The 17,435-nt window shown below is 37.0% G+C and overlaps 1 protein-coding gene across 1 annotated transcript in view; it reads right to left on the bottom strand.

The window, feature by feature from the left end:
• Positions 1-17,435, bottom strand: part of LOC136042421 (angiotensin-converting enzyme-like) — a gene marked incomplete at its 5' end in the record, with an annotated part of 72,532 nt that overhangs the window by 22,926 nt on the left and 32,171 nt on the right. Inside the window, 1 exon segment of the mRNA XM_065727397.1 lies at positions 11,461-11,575. Within this exon segment, the coding sequence (XP_065583469.1) occupies positions 11,461-11,575 (115 nt within the window).

The following is a 17,435-nucleotide window of genomic DNA, read 5'->3' as shown; positions in this document are numbered from 1 at the left end:
TCTATGAAAAATTCCTCCATGGAAAAATCTCATAACATGACCCAATTCAGCCCCCCCTTCCCTCCAGAAAAAATCCCCCTGAAAACATGTGCATACTTGCCAATAACAAATACTATGTGCAAGCAATTGACAAAGTTCATAACTTGTAGCCCTTCCCCTGGGGACTGGGGGGGTTAATTCATCGTAGAAGAGATGGTTATTAAATATTTCGACTATGCTGAGGAAATGGCTATCTCAAAATTTTGATCTAGTAAATATGGGAAAAATATGAGCGAGGGAGGACGTCTAGTTGCCCTCCAATTTTTTTGGTCACTTAAGAAGGGCACTAGAGCTTTTAATTTTCGTTCGAATGAGCACTCTCGCAAAATTCTACGACTGCTGGGTCGATGCAATCACCATTGGTACAAAAAAAACAAAAAAAAACAAACAAACAAGTAAACACGCATCCGTGATGTTTCTTCTATCAAAAAATTACAAAATTCCACATTTTGCAGATAGGAGCTTGAAACCTCTACAGTAGGGTCCTCTGATACACTGAATCTGATTTTGTGATTTTCAATAAGTTTTTATGACTTTTAGGGGATGTTTCACCCTTTTTTCAAAAATCAGGCAAATTTTATCAGGCTTTTAATTTTTTATGGGTAGAACTAAACTTAATGAAAATTATATATTTAAAATCAGCATAAAAATCCAATTTCTTTGATGTATATATTTTTTTTTACCAAAATTCCGTTTTTAATAGTTTCGGTTACTATTGAGCCATGTTGCTCCTTACTTACATTTTGTTACAACGAATAGTTTGATCAATGCATAGATTCAAATATTCTTAGGAATTAACAATGAATTTTATCATGGAAAAAATTTTATCATGAAAAATTCATCCATGGAAAAATCCTCTAATTTGACCCAGTTGTCGTTTGGCATTGGACCTGTGAGCATCGATAAAATTCTGAAGCAGGATTAAAGTTTGGAATAAATTACGTTTGAAATACAGTGACTGTCAGTGACTATTGAAGTTTCGCAATAAGTGAAATATATACGCAATAAGGAAGGCTTGGATTGTTGGATGTCGGAGTACGGTGGGAAATAAGCCAGGCAGGTCCCATCGGGCCACAGACCACAAAGTGATTGCCACTGCTTGCTTGGGTCTGTCCCTATTTGAGATAAGTAAATTTCAATTAATTTTAAATAACGAAAATGTCTGTTCAACAGGAAACAAATCTGGATATTTTAGAGCGTCTGAAAAATATAGAAAACCAGCTTGGGGGCCTTTCTAAGCTCGCGTCGATAGCGGAAGAACTGCAAACCATATCCTCCCAAATAAGAAAAATGAGGCGTCGCAATCGAAAACCACGGAGGACATCCAGAAAATAAAAGAAAAGATAGACAAATCGCAGAGGCGCGGAGAGTGGTTAGAAAAAGAAGCAAAACAGTCAAACTTGATTTTTTATAATTTTAAACCCCTAAGCCCACCTAGGGGATCACTTGCGGAGGAAATCAGTGAGGTCATTTCCGGCTGTTTGCCACAGATTGAGATCAGGAGATGGGACATAAATGACGCATTCCGCTTGAACACTAAAAAACAAGGAGAAATCCGTCCAGTTTTAGTGAAGTTCACAACCGAATATTTGCGAGATTTGATTTTGCGAAACTCAGTTCGCTTCCAGAGTTGCGGTATCTCCCTAGCTCCGGATTATACACGGGTCGAGAGAATTGCTCGCAACGCTCTGAAACCACTTTTACAGAAAGCAATCAAAGAGGACCGTGAGGTGAAATTCAGGGGCCCTCGTTTATTTGTAGACGGTGAATTGTTCACGTATGAACATGAATCAGGAAAAATTAGAAATAATGGAAGAAATAAAGCAAAAGAACTAGCGCGATCTCAAGTGCAAGAATACACTGGATCTAACGCGGAAATGGAAAGCGAAGGTGGAGATCAAATGTCAGAGGTAAACTCGGATATTCGTAGCGGTAGTCTCACGCACGACCAGGCTATTAGCCAGGCAGACGGTAAAAAATCCGGAGTGAGCGGAGCCACGAGTAAACGAGGTTTAGAAGAGATAATCAGCCCCGAAGATCGTCACAGGCAGGATCGTCGGAACGTAACTCGTGACCCACCAAATCGAGGCCTTGGTCGAGAACCCCCCACGCCGCTCACTCAGAAATAGACGAAGGAGCCCTTTCAATTTCGAGGAATAGAAAGTAGGCCGTGTACAACAAATTCAGTTTGACATGGAACGTCCAAGGCCTAATGAGTAAAAATAACAGTGTCTAAATGAGTTTTCTGAAGTGTGATGTAACATGTTTAATTGAGACATGGACCCCGCCTTCGGAGGATCTGTCGGTTAAAGATTACAGAGTTTTCCGTGCTGACCGGCAAATTTCCCGTAATGCACGTTTTTACGGCGGAGTCGCGGTTTTTGTGAAAAAGCAGAGTTTCGAAGTTTGTCATAGAATAAAAAGTAAATCTGAGAACATTATTCGGTTAAACCTTAAGTGTCATGATGGATCAAAGATTGTCCTGGGTTGCATATATGTTGCTCCACAGAATAGTAGTTATATGAAAGAAGATACGTGGACTTTGATTGAAAATGAGTTGGAATATTTACAGAGAAAATATAGTCAAGAGTTTTTTGTTTTGATGGGTGATTTTAATGCTTATACGTCAGAAGAACCAGAAATTCCCCTTGTTTCTCTTTCAGGAAAGGATTTGACGTCACTGAGGATTCCAGAGAGCTACAAAACTCCAAGGAGGAGCCAAGATGTGAAAAGAAAAGTTAATCAATGGAGAAGGAGGTTGTTGGGCATTTGCAGAGAATTTGGTCTAGTCATTGGAAATGGAAGGTTTGGAAATGATGCGGGACGCGGTGAGTTTACTTGCATTTCCGGAACGAATTTTAGTGTCATTGATTATGTTTTGGTGGACGGTAGGCTCGCACCTATTTCCCTAAGCCTTGAGGTAGTGCATTTTGCTGGTTCTGACCATTTTCCATTAATTTTTTATTTTCAGTCGACAAATATTAGTAAAAATCAGCGGAAAAGAGAAAAACTAAAGTATCAGACATTTGGGACAGGAACGAGTAGCACTAGCTTGGTAAAATCAAAAATACAATGTGAGTGGGTGGAGAAAGATGTAACCCGAATAAAAGATTATTTTTGCTCGGAGCCGATGGTTCAACAGTTGAATGCCCTAGCATGTAAGATTGAGGAAAATACGGGAAATGTAAATGGGTAAACAAAAAAGCACGTTCTTCGACAATGAATGTGAACGGAAAAAAGAAGAATTAAATCACATGCTAGAATATGTTAAAAAATCCAAAAAGGAAACTGAAAAACTGGAATTGCTCCGACAGTATAGAAGTAAAAGAAAAGAATGTAAACTAATGATAAAAATGAAGAAACTAGAGTTTCGATGGCGGGAACAAAATGAACTTGTTCATTTCTATAAGACAAATGATTTCCGGGAATTCTGGAAAAGAGTTTCATAAAAAAAAAATGACTGCTCCCAAATGTATTCCGCAGGAAGACGAGTGGCACCCCCCTCTTTGAGAAACCAGAAGCAGGTACAGCATCTGGCACACAATTGCCCCCACTCGATTTCGAAAAACTGGCAGAAGAAGTCGGAACACCCTCTTATGACCACACTGAATACCCCCTATTGGAAGAAGATTATCACCTTTGCCGCCAAATCTAGCGGGAAGAAGTAGAAGATGCCATAAAACAAACTAGAGGTGGATATGCGCCAGGACCAGATGGAATTCCAGCAAAGGCTTTGAATGTACTACAAGTAGTTTTATTACCTCTGCTTCTGGGGTTGTATAACTTGGTTATGAAAGAAAAAAAGTGGTCTGATCCTTGGAAGATATCTGTAGTTATCCCCCTATTTAAGAAAGGTGATGCAAGTTTGTGCGAGAATTACCGACCAATCAGCTTAGGAAACTGTCTTGGACAAATTTTGGACAGAATCTTAAACAAAAGGCTGGAATTATGGCTGGATGAGAGGCAAATTCTGAGAGAAGAGCAAGCCGGTTTTCGTAAAGGATACTCACCATCTGATCGAATGTTTGTTCTAAGTGCATTGATTAGTAAGTATTGCAAGGGAAACGGAAAGTTGTACGTGGCTTTTCTTGATTTAAGTAGAGCATTTGACAATGTTGACCGTATAATTCTGTTTGGAACGCTTTTAGGAACAGGAATTCCGTCACCATTTTTAAGGGTTCTTCTCTCGATGTATTGTTTGACCAGAAATGTGGTAAAGATATCAGGAAGCGGTATATCTAGAGTTTTTTTTAATGTAAAAGGTGTAAAACAGGGTAGTACCCTATCACCGAAAGTTTTTGCTCTTTTTATAAATGATCTTGCCGAATACCTTGAAAAAAGGTGGGCGCCAGTTGTACACCTTGGAAATAAAGTATTATCATTACTATTATTTGCGGATGATATTGCCTTGTTCGCCAGATCCAATTCGGAGCTATAAACTCTGTTAGATTTAACAGCTGAATATTTAGAGGAAAAGAAACTGGAAATTAACACAAAAAAGACAGAAGTAATGATTTTTTGCCGTAGACAATCTACAGGAAATAAAGATGAAGAAAGTTTTAATTTGAATTTTGAAGCTGTGAAGGTTGTGTCTCAGGCAATATATTTAGGATTCCATCTAACATCGAACGGAAGATGGAGCAATCATATTTCGAAGTTGGCAAATCGAGGAAAAGCAGCAATGGCAACGCTGTTCAGAAACAGTAATTTGACGGGAATAGGTGACTTAAAGATGCACAAAAACGTGTTCAATTCAAAAATAAGGCCAATCCTCCACTATGGAGGGGAAGTATGGGGCCTAGAAGTGGCAAATTCATTAGAAACTCTACAGCTACAATATTATAAACGAATGCTAGGTCTGCACGCCACAACTCACACACTTTTCATCTAGGGAGATTTGGGACTTTTCTCCATGAGAAAACATAGACAGATCCAATTAATTAAGTTTTGGCTGAAAATAATGCAATGTCCCTCCTCAAGACTCATCAGAGCAGCGTATGATGAATTACTTACCCTGGGATAAAATCGTCATGGCCCTTCCATGTCAAAAAACTACTGGACAACACAGGTCTATCGTATGCATGGAATGGAGGAGAGGGCCCAATATCAGATCAAAAAGCCTTTCTGTCAGAGATCCGAACAAGGCTGGAAGACCAAGAAATTCAGAAATGGTGGAATGACCTTAGCCAGTCGGAAAGCTTAAGTTCTTACTATAAGGTGAAAGAAAATTATGGTGAAGAGTTATATTTTAAATTAGGGATTCCAAAAGAATCCCTGAGGTCTCGGATGCAGGTGAGAGCAAACTGTCTCCCTCTTCACAGTATTTGGAAAAATAGGTGTCACCCGGAAATGCGGTATACTTTTCCAATTTGCGGTGATCTTGAGGGGCTAGACCATTTTCTTTTCAGGTGTCTGGGGCTAAATGAGCTAAGAGGGAGCTTTTCGGGGTGGATGGTCGTGAGCCCCTTCTTGGAACTTTGAAGTCGACGTCGAAAATAAATATAGTAGCAGTGGCAAATTTTGTCCGGATGGGTCTTGTTATTCGAAAGTCGATTGTTACATAATTTAGTTTGTTTGTTGTTATATATGTATGTATACGGCCTGAAAATGGCTTTAAATACAGTCATTCATTCATTCATTCATATAGCCGCCCTCCCCCTCCCACCAGAAAAAATCCTCTTGAAAACGTATACATGCCAATAATAAATACTATGTATAAGCAATGGGCAAAGTTCATAACTTGCAGCCCTTCCCCTGGGGACTGTGGGAGATTAATTCGTCCTAAAAGAGATAGTTATTAATATTTCGACTATGCTGAGCAAATGGCTATCTCAAAATTTTAATAATGTAAATTTGGGAAAAAATGAGTGTGGGAGGAGGACTAGTTGCCCTTCAATTTTTGGGTCACTTAAGAAGGATACTAGACTTTTAATTTTCGTTCGAATGAGCACTCTCGCAAAATTCTACGACCACTGGGTCGATGCGATCACCATTGGTACAAAAAAATAAAATAAAATAAACACGTGGTGTTTCTTGTGGCAAAAAATACAAAATTCCACATTTGTGTAGATAGCAGCTTGAAACCTCCACAGTCGAGTCCTCTGATACAATGAATCTCATTTTGTGATTTTCACTAAGATTCTATGACTTTTGGGGGATGTTTCGCCCTTTTTTTTAAATGTCAAAAAATTTCAAAAAAGTGTTTCGCCCTTTTCTCAAAAAAATTATATATTTAAAATCAGCATAAAAATCCAATTTCTTTGATGTATCTATTTTTTATCAAAATGCCGTTTTTAAGAGTTTCGGTTACTATTGAGCTGGGTTGCTCCTTACTTACAGTTTGTTACCACGAATAGTTGATCCATGTATAGATTCACGTAGTCACATAAGCAATGGGCAAAGTTCATAACTTGTAGCCCTTCTCCTGGGGACTGTGGGAGATTAAGTCATCCTAAAAGGCATATTTATTAGATATTTCGACTATGCAGTAAAAAGGGCTCTCTCAAATTTTAATCCAGTGAATTCGGGAAAAAATGAGCGTCGGAGGAGGTCTAGTTGCACTCCAACATTTTTGGCCACTTAAGATGAGCACTAGAACTTTTAAATTTCGTATGAATGAGCCCTCTTGCGAAGTTCTACGACCACTGGGTCGATACGATCACCATTGGAAAAAAAACAACAACAACAAAAACAAAGAAACAAATAAACACGCATCCGTGATCTTTTTTCTGGCATTCCACATTTGTGAAAAAAGGAGCTTGAAACCTCTACAGTAGAGTTCTCTGATACGCTTAATCTGATTTTGTGATTTTCATTAAGATTTATGACTTTTAGGGGGTGTTTCATCCTTTTTCCAAAAATTAGGTAAATTTTTTCAGGCTCGTAACTTTTTATGGGTGGAATTAAACTTAACGACCCTTTACATATTTAAAATCAGCATAAAAATATGATTCCTTTGATGTATCTATTTGTATCAAAATTCCGTTTTTAAGAGTTTCGGTTACTATTGAGCTGGGTTGCTCCTTACTTACAGCTTGTTACCACGAACTGTTCTATTCAGACATAGATTCAAACATTTTTAGGAATTTTACCATAACGTTGCGTTATTATTGAACAATCTTCAAAATATGTTTATTGAATTGTAAGTAAGGAGGTACATTAAAAACTCAAAAGGAGAAGAAATCATTCCGTATTTGAAAGGGTTACACCCCGCCTCAATACCTTGCTCTTTACGCTAAAGCCTTTAGCACTTTTAAAAACACCTTCCTATTCTAATTAAACAACCCTTGTGCCTCAGGAACTGTTCTTAAGAAATTGAAAAAGACAATCAAACTTTAGGTTAAAGAGAAAGAAATTAAGGAGGGGTGTAACCCCTTCAAGTACGGAATTCTTTCTCTTCGTATTGAGTTTTAATGTAGTTCCTTACTTTCAGTTAAAAAAATTGTCTTTTTTATTTATTTTTTAATCGTTTTTCAAATAATTCCGGTAAATCTGGCTCACCCTCCATGGAAAATTCCTTCCCCTCACGGGAACCACTGTGAAATTTCCCACTTGAAATACACACCCCTTCAAGACCCCCTTCCAATTTAGTTTAAAAGAGCCGAACTTTTCCAAGAAAACCTTATCAATAATTATATACTCCATTTCCAGAGATGAAAAAGGAATTATTCTAATGATATTATTCCATTTATAAGCAGTATACAAATTATGCAATAAAAAGTCTAATTCGGCAAAAATTGATATTGTTTCGCCAATTGAACAAGCTAACCTACTAAGAAAATCTCTAAAAAGGTATTTTTGGAACGTTCAGTCCAGTATTAACGTAATAGAGTAAGCGAACTATTTAAAGCAGGACCGAAGCAGAGATATAATACAGTCAAGAAAATCAGCGGTAAAACGGTCAAAAATGTCAAATTTAATCTTAATATTCCCTCGGAAACTACAGCTGATTCACTAAATAAATACGAAGCCGCTATTTTACAAACCCCCCTCCTCTCTCATGTAATATTCCCTGTTCCTTGGAACCAGAGCATGATATCCCAATAATACAACCGGTTGACGTTGAGGCAAAAATACATAAACTAAAAAGAACTACAATATACCCCCTTGATATTCCGACTGACTTTGCAATAGCACTTCCTGATAAACTATCAGAAACTTTACCAAATAATTTTAATACAATAACTAAAAGTGTCTCATTCCCTAAGTGTTAACAACGGATACATTACACCCATACAGAAGAAAGGTGTTAGTTTGAATTTCTATGGAATCCGACTAATTACCTAAACACTAATATTCAATAAACTGTATAAAACCGTCGCAGCAAAATGGCTTAAAGAGACGATCCTTGAATTTATGGATAAGCAACGATTGAGAAACATGAAATACTTATCAACAACGAATTACCTGGTCTGTCTCCTCGATACTGTATACAAACTACTTGACGAGCCAGATTCCTGGCTCAATATCCTTTTAATTAACCTCCAAAAGACTTTTGATCTTGTTAGTCATAATGTTTTAGTTGAAAAATTGCTGGATGAGTTTAAAGTACCTCGTTTTCTAGTTAACATTCTTGTGTCTTTATTGCAGTTGTTAAGTATAAAAATGCTTATTCTAATCCACTCCCTGTTTCTTGCGGAGTTCTGCAGGGTAAAGGTTTAGGTCTTATGCTGTTTTTGGTAATGATTAACAATCTTGCTAATGAATCAGCCGACTGATGGAAGTTTATGGATGCCATGTCATTGTTCGAAAAGTGTAGAATAAATATTAAGAGGAAATTCAGTACAATGGAAATTCTTGAAGACCTTGCAACTGAAGCAGCCCGGTCAACAATGAAAGTAAATTCTCGTAAATCTAATAATATGAAACTTAGTTTTCTGAAATCAAACCCATCGTTCACAACTCGAACCCTAAAGAAATAATCACAACAAAAACTAAACTCTTAGGGGCCCATTGACGAGCGATTTGAAATGGGAGGCCCACGTTTGTTCTATTATTAAACAGGCTAGTGCATTTCTGTCTCTCCTCAAGCTATTTGCTAAATTTTCATGTCCGAAAGCACACATCCTTTGCCTCTATACATCTTTTATCCGTCCAATTCATGAGTATGCCTGCCTAGTGTGGCATTTTTGCATTACGGTGGATCAGTCCCAAAAGCTAGAAATTATCAAGAAGACAGCCCCGATAATTATTTACGGCTGCAACAAAGTGCCCTCTATTCTCCTCCTCAAGGAATTCCGCCTCCCAACCTTGGCATCCCGACGTTTTAATCTTTGCACTAATCTCGGGAATAATTTGCGTTCTAACCCAAGATATCAATATCTACTCCTAGAACCCTATGGCCCACCAAAGCCCTGTCTGCCTCGATCAAAAGCACAGATAATTCTGGTTTAAATCCTACTAGTGCAAGAACTGAGCGTTGCATAAATAGCTTTGTGCCAGCGTTTGTTGAAATCCTAGATAAATGAAAATAGTACTATTATCCTTTAAAGGGCCAGTTTGTTTGTAAGCGTTTTTAAATAACAGGCCAGTTGGGATCACGTTGTATGTTTTTATAATGTACCTGACGAAGAGCAACAATGTTTTTGCAACGTTATATACTGATGTACCTGACAGCAAAACATGATATACCGACAATGTTTATGATGTACCGACAATTTTTTTGCTTTTTTTTATAATAAATCTGACACAAAACGACAAATAAGGCAGTTTGATGTTGTGAAAGTTTGTTTTTTAATAAAGTATCGTCCATTCATTCATCCACCCCTGTAAAATTCCCTTCGGACAATTCTATCCTCGCTGAAAATCCCTCTCCTCATAAAATATGTTGTGGACGATTCAGTCCGGGAATTCTTTTTAACATACTTTCGTTTAAAAAAAGACTTTACTTTCTAATCTTTTTCCCGATCTTTTCGGAAATCCCATCTACCGAGGAAATTATTTCCCAGGAATCTAATCACGCTGAAAATAGGCCCCAAATGATTCCCCTAATCATATCCAACTGAAAAACTGAGTTGACAAAGAGAAAGTTAGACAAATAAAAAGAATTTCGAATAGAGTTCTTTCAAATCCTTGTAGTGTAAAATTTCCTCTGGAAAGTTTGCCCCTGAAAATTTCCCTCCCCAAGGAAAATTACCCCCGTCGAAAAACCCTACCACAAAAAATTCACCTCTCCTCCAAAAAAAGTCTGTAGCCTATACTTACCCAATAATAAATACTACATGTAAACAAAGAGGAAATTTAATGATTTATAGACTTTTACTCAGAGACTGTGGGGGTCTTGTTATCCCCAGAGGCATTGTTACTGGTCTTTTCAACTATGGTGAACAAATTGGCTACCTCAAAATTTTGATTGGACTAGCTCGAGAAAAAAGGGGGTGAGAGGGGGGCTAGTTAGCCTCCAATGTTTTCGGTCACTTAAAAAGCGCGCACTACAGCTTTTATTTTCATTCGAACGAGCCCTTTTCCGATATTCTAGGACTATTGGTTCGATGCAATCACCCCTGGGGGAAAAACAATAAATGCTTATCCGTGATCTTTTTTCTGGCTAAAAATACAAAATTCCACTTTTTCGGGATGGAAGCTTGACACTTCTACAATAGGGTTCACGGATATGGTAAATCTTATTGCATGATTTTTGTAAATATTCCATATTCTTAGGGGGTGTTGCCCCCTTTATCAAAAATCAGGCAAATTTTCTCTGGCTGGTAGCATTTGATGAGTCACAATAAACTTAACGAACCTTATAAATTTGGAATTAGCACAATAAGCCGGTTCTTTTGATATGTCTATTGATATCAAAATTCCGTTTTTTAGAGTTTAGGTTACCATTGAACCGCATCGTTCCTTACTTACAGTTCGCTACCATGAACTATTTGAAGATAACAAGATTTATTTCTTGTACTAATTGTGTTAGTATGTGATATCTCTACTTAAGAGATTTTGGCAAAATAAAGATTGGAAGAATTCGCATCCTCTTTTTGCACCATACTGAAGTCCTGAAGACTTCAGTCAAAACATAAGTTGTTTAATTCTGATTTAACTTAGGTTTTCGAAAATAAGGGCTGTCAAAATACGACAACCTTTTGTTTCTGTTCTTTTTAAGCTTTAACGTCATCCTTACTTTAATCCAAACCTTTTTTTTTAGATTTTAAAAGTTTAGCTTTATCCTAAATATAAGGATGGAGGCTCTGCCTTCTTCAGCCTCCCCCTCATTACATCAAAATTTTATCTTTTTAGTACTTCAAAAATTGAAGAACTAGTACAGGCATATTTGTTTTACACAATAGATAAGATTGCTTTAAAATGGTAGATAAAATGAGAATTTTTTCTCTTTTTTTTTATAATATAGCCGCTACATGCAACTGGCTTGTCAAGTTGATAGAATTTTGAGGAGTCATTTCAAAAGAAATTACAATTTACCTGCTGGGAGTGTATCCTTGAGCCACCATAGCCTCAGTTACATCAATTGATTGTTTTTCAGGAAATGGTAAAGTAAGGTCAAGAATATTTGTCCAACTTTGTGCCCACATGTTTCCTAAATGTAATAAAGGGTTGAAAAAATGAATGCTAAAATTCGAGCCAACCAAATTTGAACTTGTTCAAAATTTGCGCTTAATTACTACAAAAGCCACATTACAATGGTACATTACTGATCTAGAGTACCACGGAAGCACCACTATATCTAGCGATGTGCGCGTGTAACTCAACTCCCGTTCAATTCACCCCATTTCACTTAAACCATCTTTAACTCAACCCCCATTCAACTCTAGCCTCATTGCACTCAACCCCGTATAACACTACCCCCTGGAACTCAACCCCCCTCAATTTAACCTCCATGGAGCATAAATCACATCGAACTTAAAATTATTCATCTCAAACCGCACGCAACTCAACCCCCATTCAAATCAATCCTCATTTAGCTCAACCCCAATTCAGTAAGTTTGCTGTGGGTGACTACATCTAGGGAAATGTGCTAATACAATAAAAAATAGTACAATTAGATTCCTTATTTTATGTTCTTTATATATGTCATGGCAGCTTTTCTATGAGTTCGTTTTTAAAAAACTTTTTATGTGGAAACCGTGAAACTTACAATTTAAAACACATCTAATATTTTAGATGATTTATAAAATAAAATGAGTGCAACACGGTTAAATGTTTCGATAGGTAGTTGGATAATACTTTCAGAAAAGACGTTGTATAGCAGTATGCAGAAGCTGAAACGACTACACAAATGCCATATTACCTCAAAGGGATGGGAGCCTGGGATTGACAGCAGGATAACTTTGGTCACGACCTGACCAATACTTTTACCAGTTTTACAATATATACCTGTTTAACAATAATTTGTTTTTATCAAGACCTTGAATTTTTAATTTCCTCAGTTTTTAAGAGGGAATTAAAACAAACTGAATCATAGAAAAAAAAATCACACTAAAACTAATTTTCTGTTATAAGCTATTACATTTTGTAAGCTATTATCTTTTCACAACTGTGTCCATTTGAGACTTCTTAAGCAACACTTTTATTAACAAATCTTCAGATACCAGTAAAATCAGCCACTGGTGCTGAAACAGGATCTGCTGAAAACAGATGGTGTAGTATGTTGCAGTCCTGGACTGGAAGAACTTACTAAATCCGAGAGGAAAAATTTACTAAATCAAATTTTTGCTAGATGTTTTTACTAAATGCTCCAAAATCTTTATTGTGCATCCGGGTACCGCCACAGGCACCCCATCAACCAACAATTTTTACTATAGGAAGATAATCAATAGGAATTCCTCATTCTTTTTCATTTTTTTCTTTCTTTCATTTTTCCTTTTTTCTCTATCTTTTTTTTATATTCTTTCGTTTTCACTCAAATAAACCTACTGCTGTCACTTGCCAGTCAAATTTTATCAATTTTTTAAGTTAAAACTACAGATGTCACTGCATAGGTTGTAAACATCGATCCGTTGTAAATGCGGGAAGCGGAATATTTCTTTTCCCTAAAAAGGGTGGAGCTAGTTCTGATTGGTTGAGGGTAGGAACGTGCTTGTACTGTATAGAAGCAAACTCTACCTTGAAGTGTCTTTTTTTTTATGACTCCTTCACAAATCTATTGTTAGACTATTTTCGTTTGACTGTCGTCGGTCGCAACAGTCAGAGAAGGAGAAACAACATCCTGCTTTCACCTGTCGGTAAACAACTGTCCTGTTTGTTCAAATCACTTCTTGCCAACTTGACTGAGTCGAACAACAGGTGTCCGTTTGCACCTCCAAGAAGTGAATTCAAAATGGTAACAGTTGTCTCATCCCTCTTACATTACCTTTACAGTCCGTTTGCATCTTACAGTCCGTTTGCACCTCCAAGAAGTGAATGCAAAATGGTAATAGTTGTTTCATCCCTCTTACATTACCTTGCAGGGAAAAAAGATTCTACCGCAAACGGACTGCAAGCGACACCCCACCTAGTAAGCCTTGTCTGTACTTGATGGCTTTTTCATACCATCTCCTAACGGGATGCTGTCCTGGCACCGATGAAACACCCAAGAGCATCGAATTTATCGATCCATCTGTTGCTTTGTACAGCTCCTTAAATATAAAATATTTTACTATCTGAGTAGGCTGCAGTTTATTGCTATTGGTAGTTTTTGGTGCCTGACAAAAAAGAAACTACCATCAAGACAAAACTTGCTTCCACCTTGAGATTCTAGACGCTAACTGTAGTGATATGGACCAAGTCGATAATCCCCCATTTCCACTTTCTCTGTGCACCATTTGTTTCATGTGCATAATTGTAGCAACAGTTTCCCTCTTTAGCCTATTTCGAAGCTTTGTCTTCATGTTTGACAAAACTGAGAACTGGCGTTTTGACTCAGCAGACGAATGGGGGAGGAAGCAATTTTTTTTCAGAACGTGTCAGGTTAAAAAATGTCACTAATTCTGTTTTTCACAAAGTCTATCCCGAACACTGCACATAAAGGTTGTCTCTTCTTTTCCCTCTATTGTCCTATTAGCATTTACCAACCAATTTGAAAAATTGATCCATGAGTCGTACTAGTATTCTTACTAGACCGCTCAAAGTAACGGTAGGATCGATGAACTCAAGTTCTTGAGCGTTTCATTCGCGCTGTCGAACCTCTTGGCGATCTGCCTGCAGAGCTATAAATAATATGACCTGGAATTTCTGCAGAATTTTGCAGCTTCAGCAGAAAACGACTGTAACAAATGACGCCCAGTGCTCGGTCAAGGTTAAATTCACTCAGAGGAAGAATTACACTCTGGAGTGCCTCATCCTCCAAGGAGAGTTTCAAAACTTCCCCATGTGCAGCCCTCTCTATCACACTGGGCTTCATAAGGCACTTCAATAGCGAGGTAAATGTAGTTCTGATTCTATCCAAAATACTGTGGACACGAACTGATCGACTCTGAAACTCTAGATTGAGCAGATTGATCTTCTTCAGCATGAAACACAAAAAATATAGATATGCTTATCAGAAGGGATCGTTCATGAAACGGTAAATCGGCCTTACCTTCTCCCGACTAGCCCTGTCAGTGTCAGGGCTGTTAGATTCATCATCCAGGAACAGAGCTAAGGTACTCCACTATAAACCGCTGCTTCAAAAGACAACCATCGTGTTGCACTGTTGGACAGCAGCCTGTGTTTGGCAATTTTTGTAAGCTCTTGAAACTGTTCTTACTCTTTGACCGGTTTTGGACTAGAACACATATAGTTGACTAGGCTCCTAATAAAATCATTCACGCTTTCAGGTAACAGTTTTGAAGCGTGAGAAGAGCAGAGTGCTAAGGAGTGACTAGAACAGCCAAAGGTAAACAGGTAAGGAACCTGTAGAGCATATAATAATTGTTTCCAAGACAAATTTTTGGCAATAAGTTAAAAACTTATTATATGTTGCCAATAACTTCTTTTGTTTTCATAAAATTACATGCAGTGTAGGAGCCGTGTAACAGGTTGAATTGCAAGCTTGAAAAAAAAAACTGTTTAAAAAACTCTCCAGGTAGTATTTTCTAACCTTTCAAGTCATTTTTAAGGGTCAAACACCCCTTGGAGCTACGCATTCCTGGGTATAATTCCCATCAGCTGGTTTATTATGACTGCAAGCCGCATTTAGATTGAATAAAACAGATGCATCATGACGTCAGGGGACTTGAAAATAAGCATATCTATAGGTTGTCTCAATTCCCTATATTTGAACCTTTGTTCCATGCACATTACAATAACAGGCCCAGTGTATGTTTCACCTACATTTGGATGGAACAACCATTAGAAAAACAAGTCCAAATTTGTTTGGAGAGCACAATAGTTTGCCGTTTCTGTCTACCCATTAGAAAAAACTTGAAGCACTTCATGGGTCAGGTTTTCCTCCCCTGTGAGCACTCACCAAACCAGTGGGCACTGTACATATTTTTTGTTCAGTTTTTCACCACTTTTGAGCAAAAGCTTACTATGCACCCACGTGCTTTGAACACAACTATCACTGTAATCAAAACTGTCATTAAAAATAAATTACTGACTGCAGAATTGATTCTTCAATAAAAACGAAATTTGTTGGTTTAATCCATGCTCAGATTGCCAAAGCTTCTCACGGTATACTTACGTTGATGAAGAGGTGGAAGGGCCTGAAACTGAAGCCATAGAATAAAAAATATCAATTCAGACAGATAAAAAGTTTGAAATTTTGTTCAACAGAATGAATCTTGGCGCAAAAATCATTAAACTTTTTTTTCGTATTTCTGGCAAATTTACTAAGAAACTTACTAAATTTCAAAATTTATTAAATTTGACCAAGCTGGGAAGAAGAGCCAAGAATGGAAATAGAAAATAGTTAAAAAACCTTTTTGATACTACTTTATAGATACACATCCCTTTATATGTACAATTACATCATTTTTTTTATAAATCGTGGTTGAGAATGGGGGTGGTCACATATTGCCTCTGTAGAACAAGTTCACAGATTTGGGTGAAGTACAGGATAATCTTTAGACTCTGTCAACTAATCTTTAGACTCTGACAGCTACTTGACAAATGATTAAATTGTGTATTGTGTTTTATTTGTTTAATAAAGTAATTCATTTCAACTTGATTGTATGAAGTTGACATTTTAATGAATATATATACGGTAAAGCTGCTAGTTGTTCTTATTGGTTTTAAAAAATGTTGTTTTTTAGTTTAAAAATCAAATATTTTATTACCAACTAAATTACCTAGTATATATACCTATAAATTACCTAGTATACATATACATAAATCTGAGAACCAAAACTTGGGTATAAGCTGTTATTTACTTAAGTTAATTCATCGCGTTTCAAATAGTTCATAGGAATAAACTGTATTTAAACAAATATCAATACCAATATTAGCTGAAAATGTAGAAACTGGAGTTTGATAGCAATACGTATATGCTTCGAAAGAATTTGATTTTTACGGTGTTTCTAAACAGATAAAATTCATCAAGTTTAAAACTATGAAAGTTATGTGCCTGTGAAAGTTGCATAGTTTTTGAAAAAGGGGGAAACACCCCCGAGAAGGGGATGGATCTTGATAAAAACGACACTATCAAGTCAGTATATTATATAACCATTGAGCAGAGGAAGAGAGGTTTCAGACACGTATGGGCAAAAATACTTATTCCGGAGAGACGGTCACGAATACGTCTTTATTTGTCTATTGTTATTTTTCAGGAGTGTTCGAATCAAACCAGCAGTCCTAAAATACAAGGAGTGGGCACATTCAAATGAAATTGAATTTTTTTTTGCCTTTTTAGGTGACAAGCTTGGCACTTGTCACTGTAAAGAAAACACCACAAATGAAACGTCAATTCAAGGCCCTCTACGCCAGAAATGGCCATAGAGTATATTTGTTGTTTGTTCTTTGTCCCTTTTAAAATATTAGAACAGATGGCGCTATAGCAAAGTATTCAACTCATCTACAAAAACATGGAAACAATGAACCTAAAATTAACTTTTGGTATTTTGAACCTCTTGCCTCTCTTTCCAATATTTAGAAGTTGGACTTTCCAGGGATGGTTATAATTTTCAGAGCATCGTTAAATACTAATATACTGACATCCATATTGGCGCAGGAGGATTCATAGCCTCCCACACCATTAAGAGAGCCCTGAATAAAACATAGTAAGAAACTGCAAGTGAAGAATAACACTTGTTCCTTTTTTTTTAATGTTAAAAGAAGAATTTAAGAAACTTAAGAGAGAAAAACGGGTTTAATTTAAACCAAGCCGTGATAAATCAAGGTCGTTGCTTGATTTAGATTAAACCTATTTTCTTCTCTTAGATTTTCTTAGGTTCTCGTAAAGGGAAAAGCAGAGTGCAATAAGAAATTAGTTAAAAAGGATTCCCCATCGGAAGTCCGGGCATCAGCAAGGTTTAGGTAGG

This window comes from Artemia franciscana, unplaced genomic scaffold (genome assembly GCF_032884065.1).
Source record: "Artemia franciscana unplaced genomic scaffold, ASM3288406v1 Scaffold_1270, whole genome shotgun sequence".
Lineage (NCBI taxonomy): Eukaryota > Metazoa > Arthropoda > Branchiopoda > Anostraca > Artemiidae > Artemia > Artemia franciscana.
This window is presented reverse-complemented; position numbering and strand designations above follow the sequence as displayed.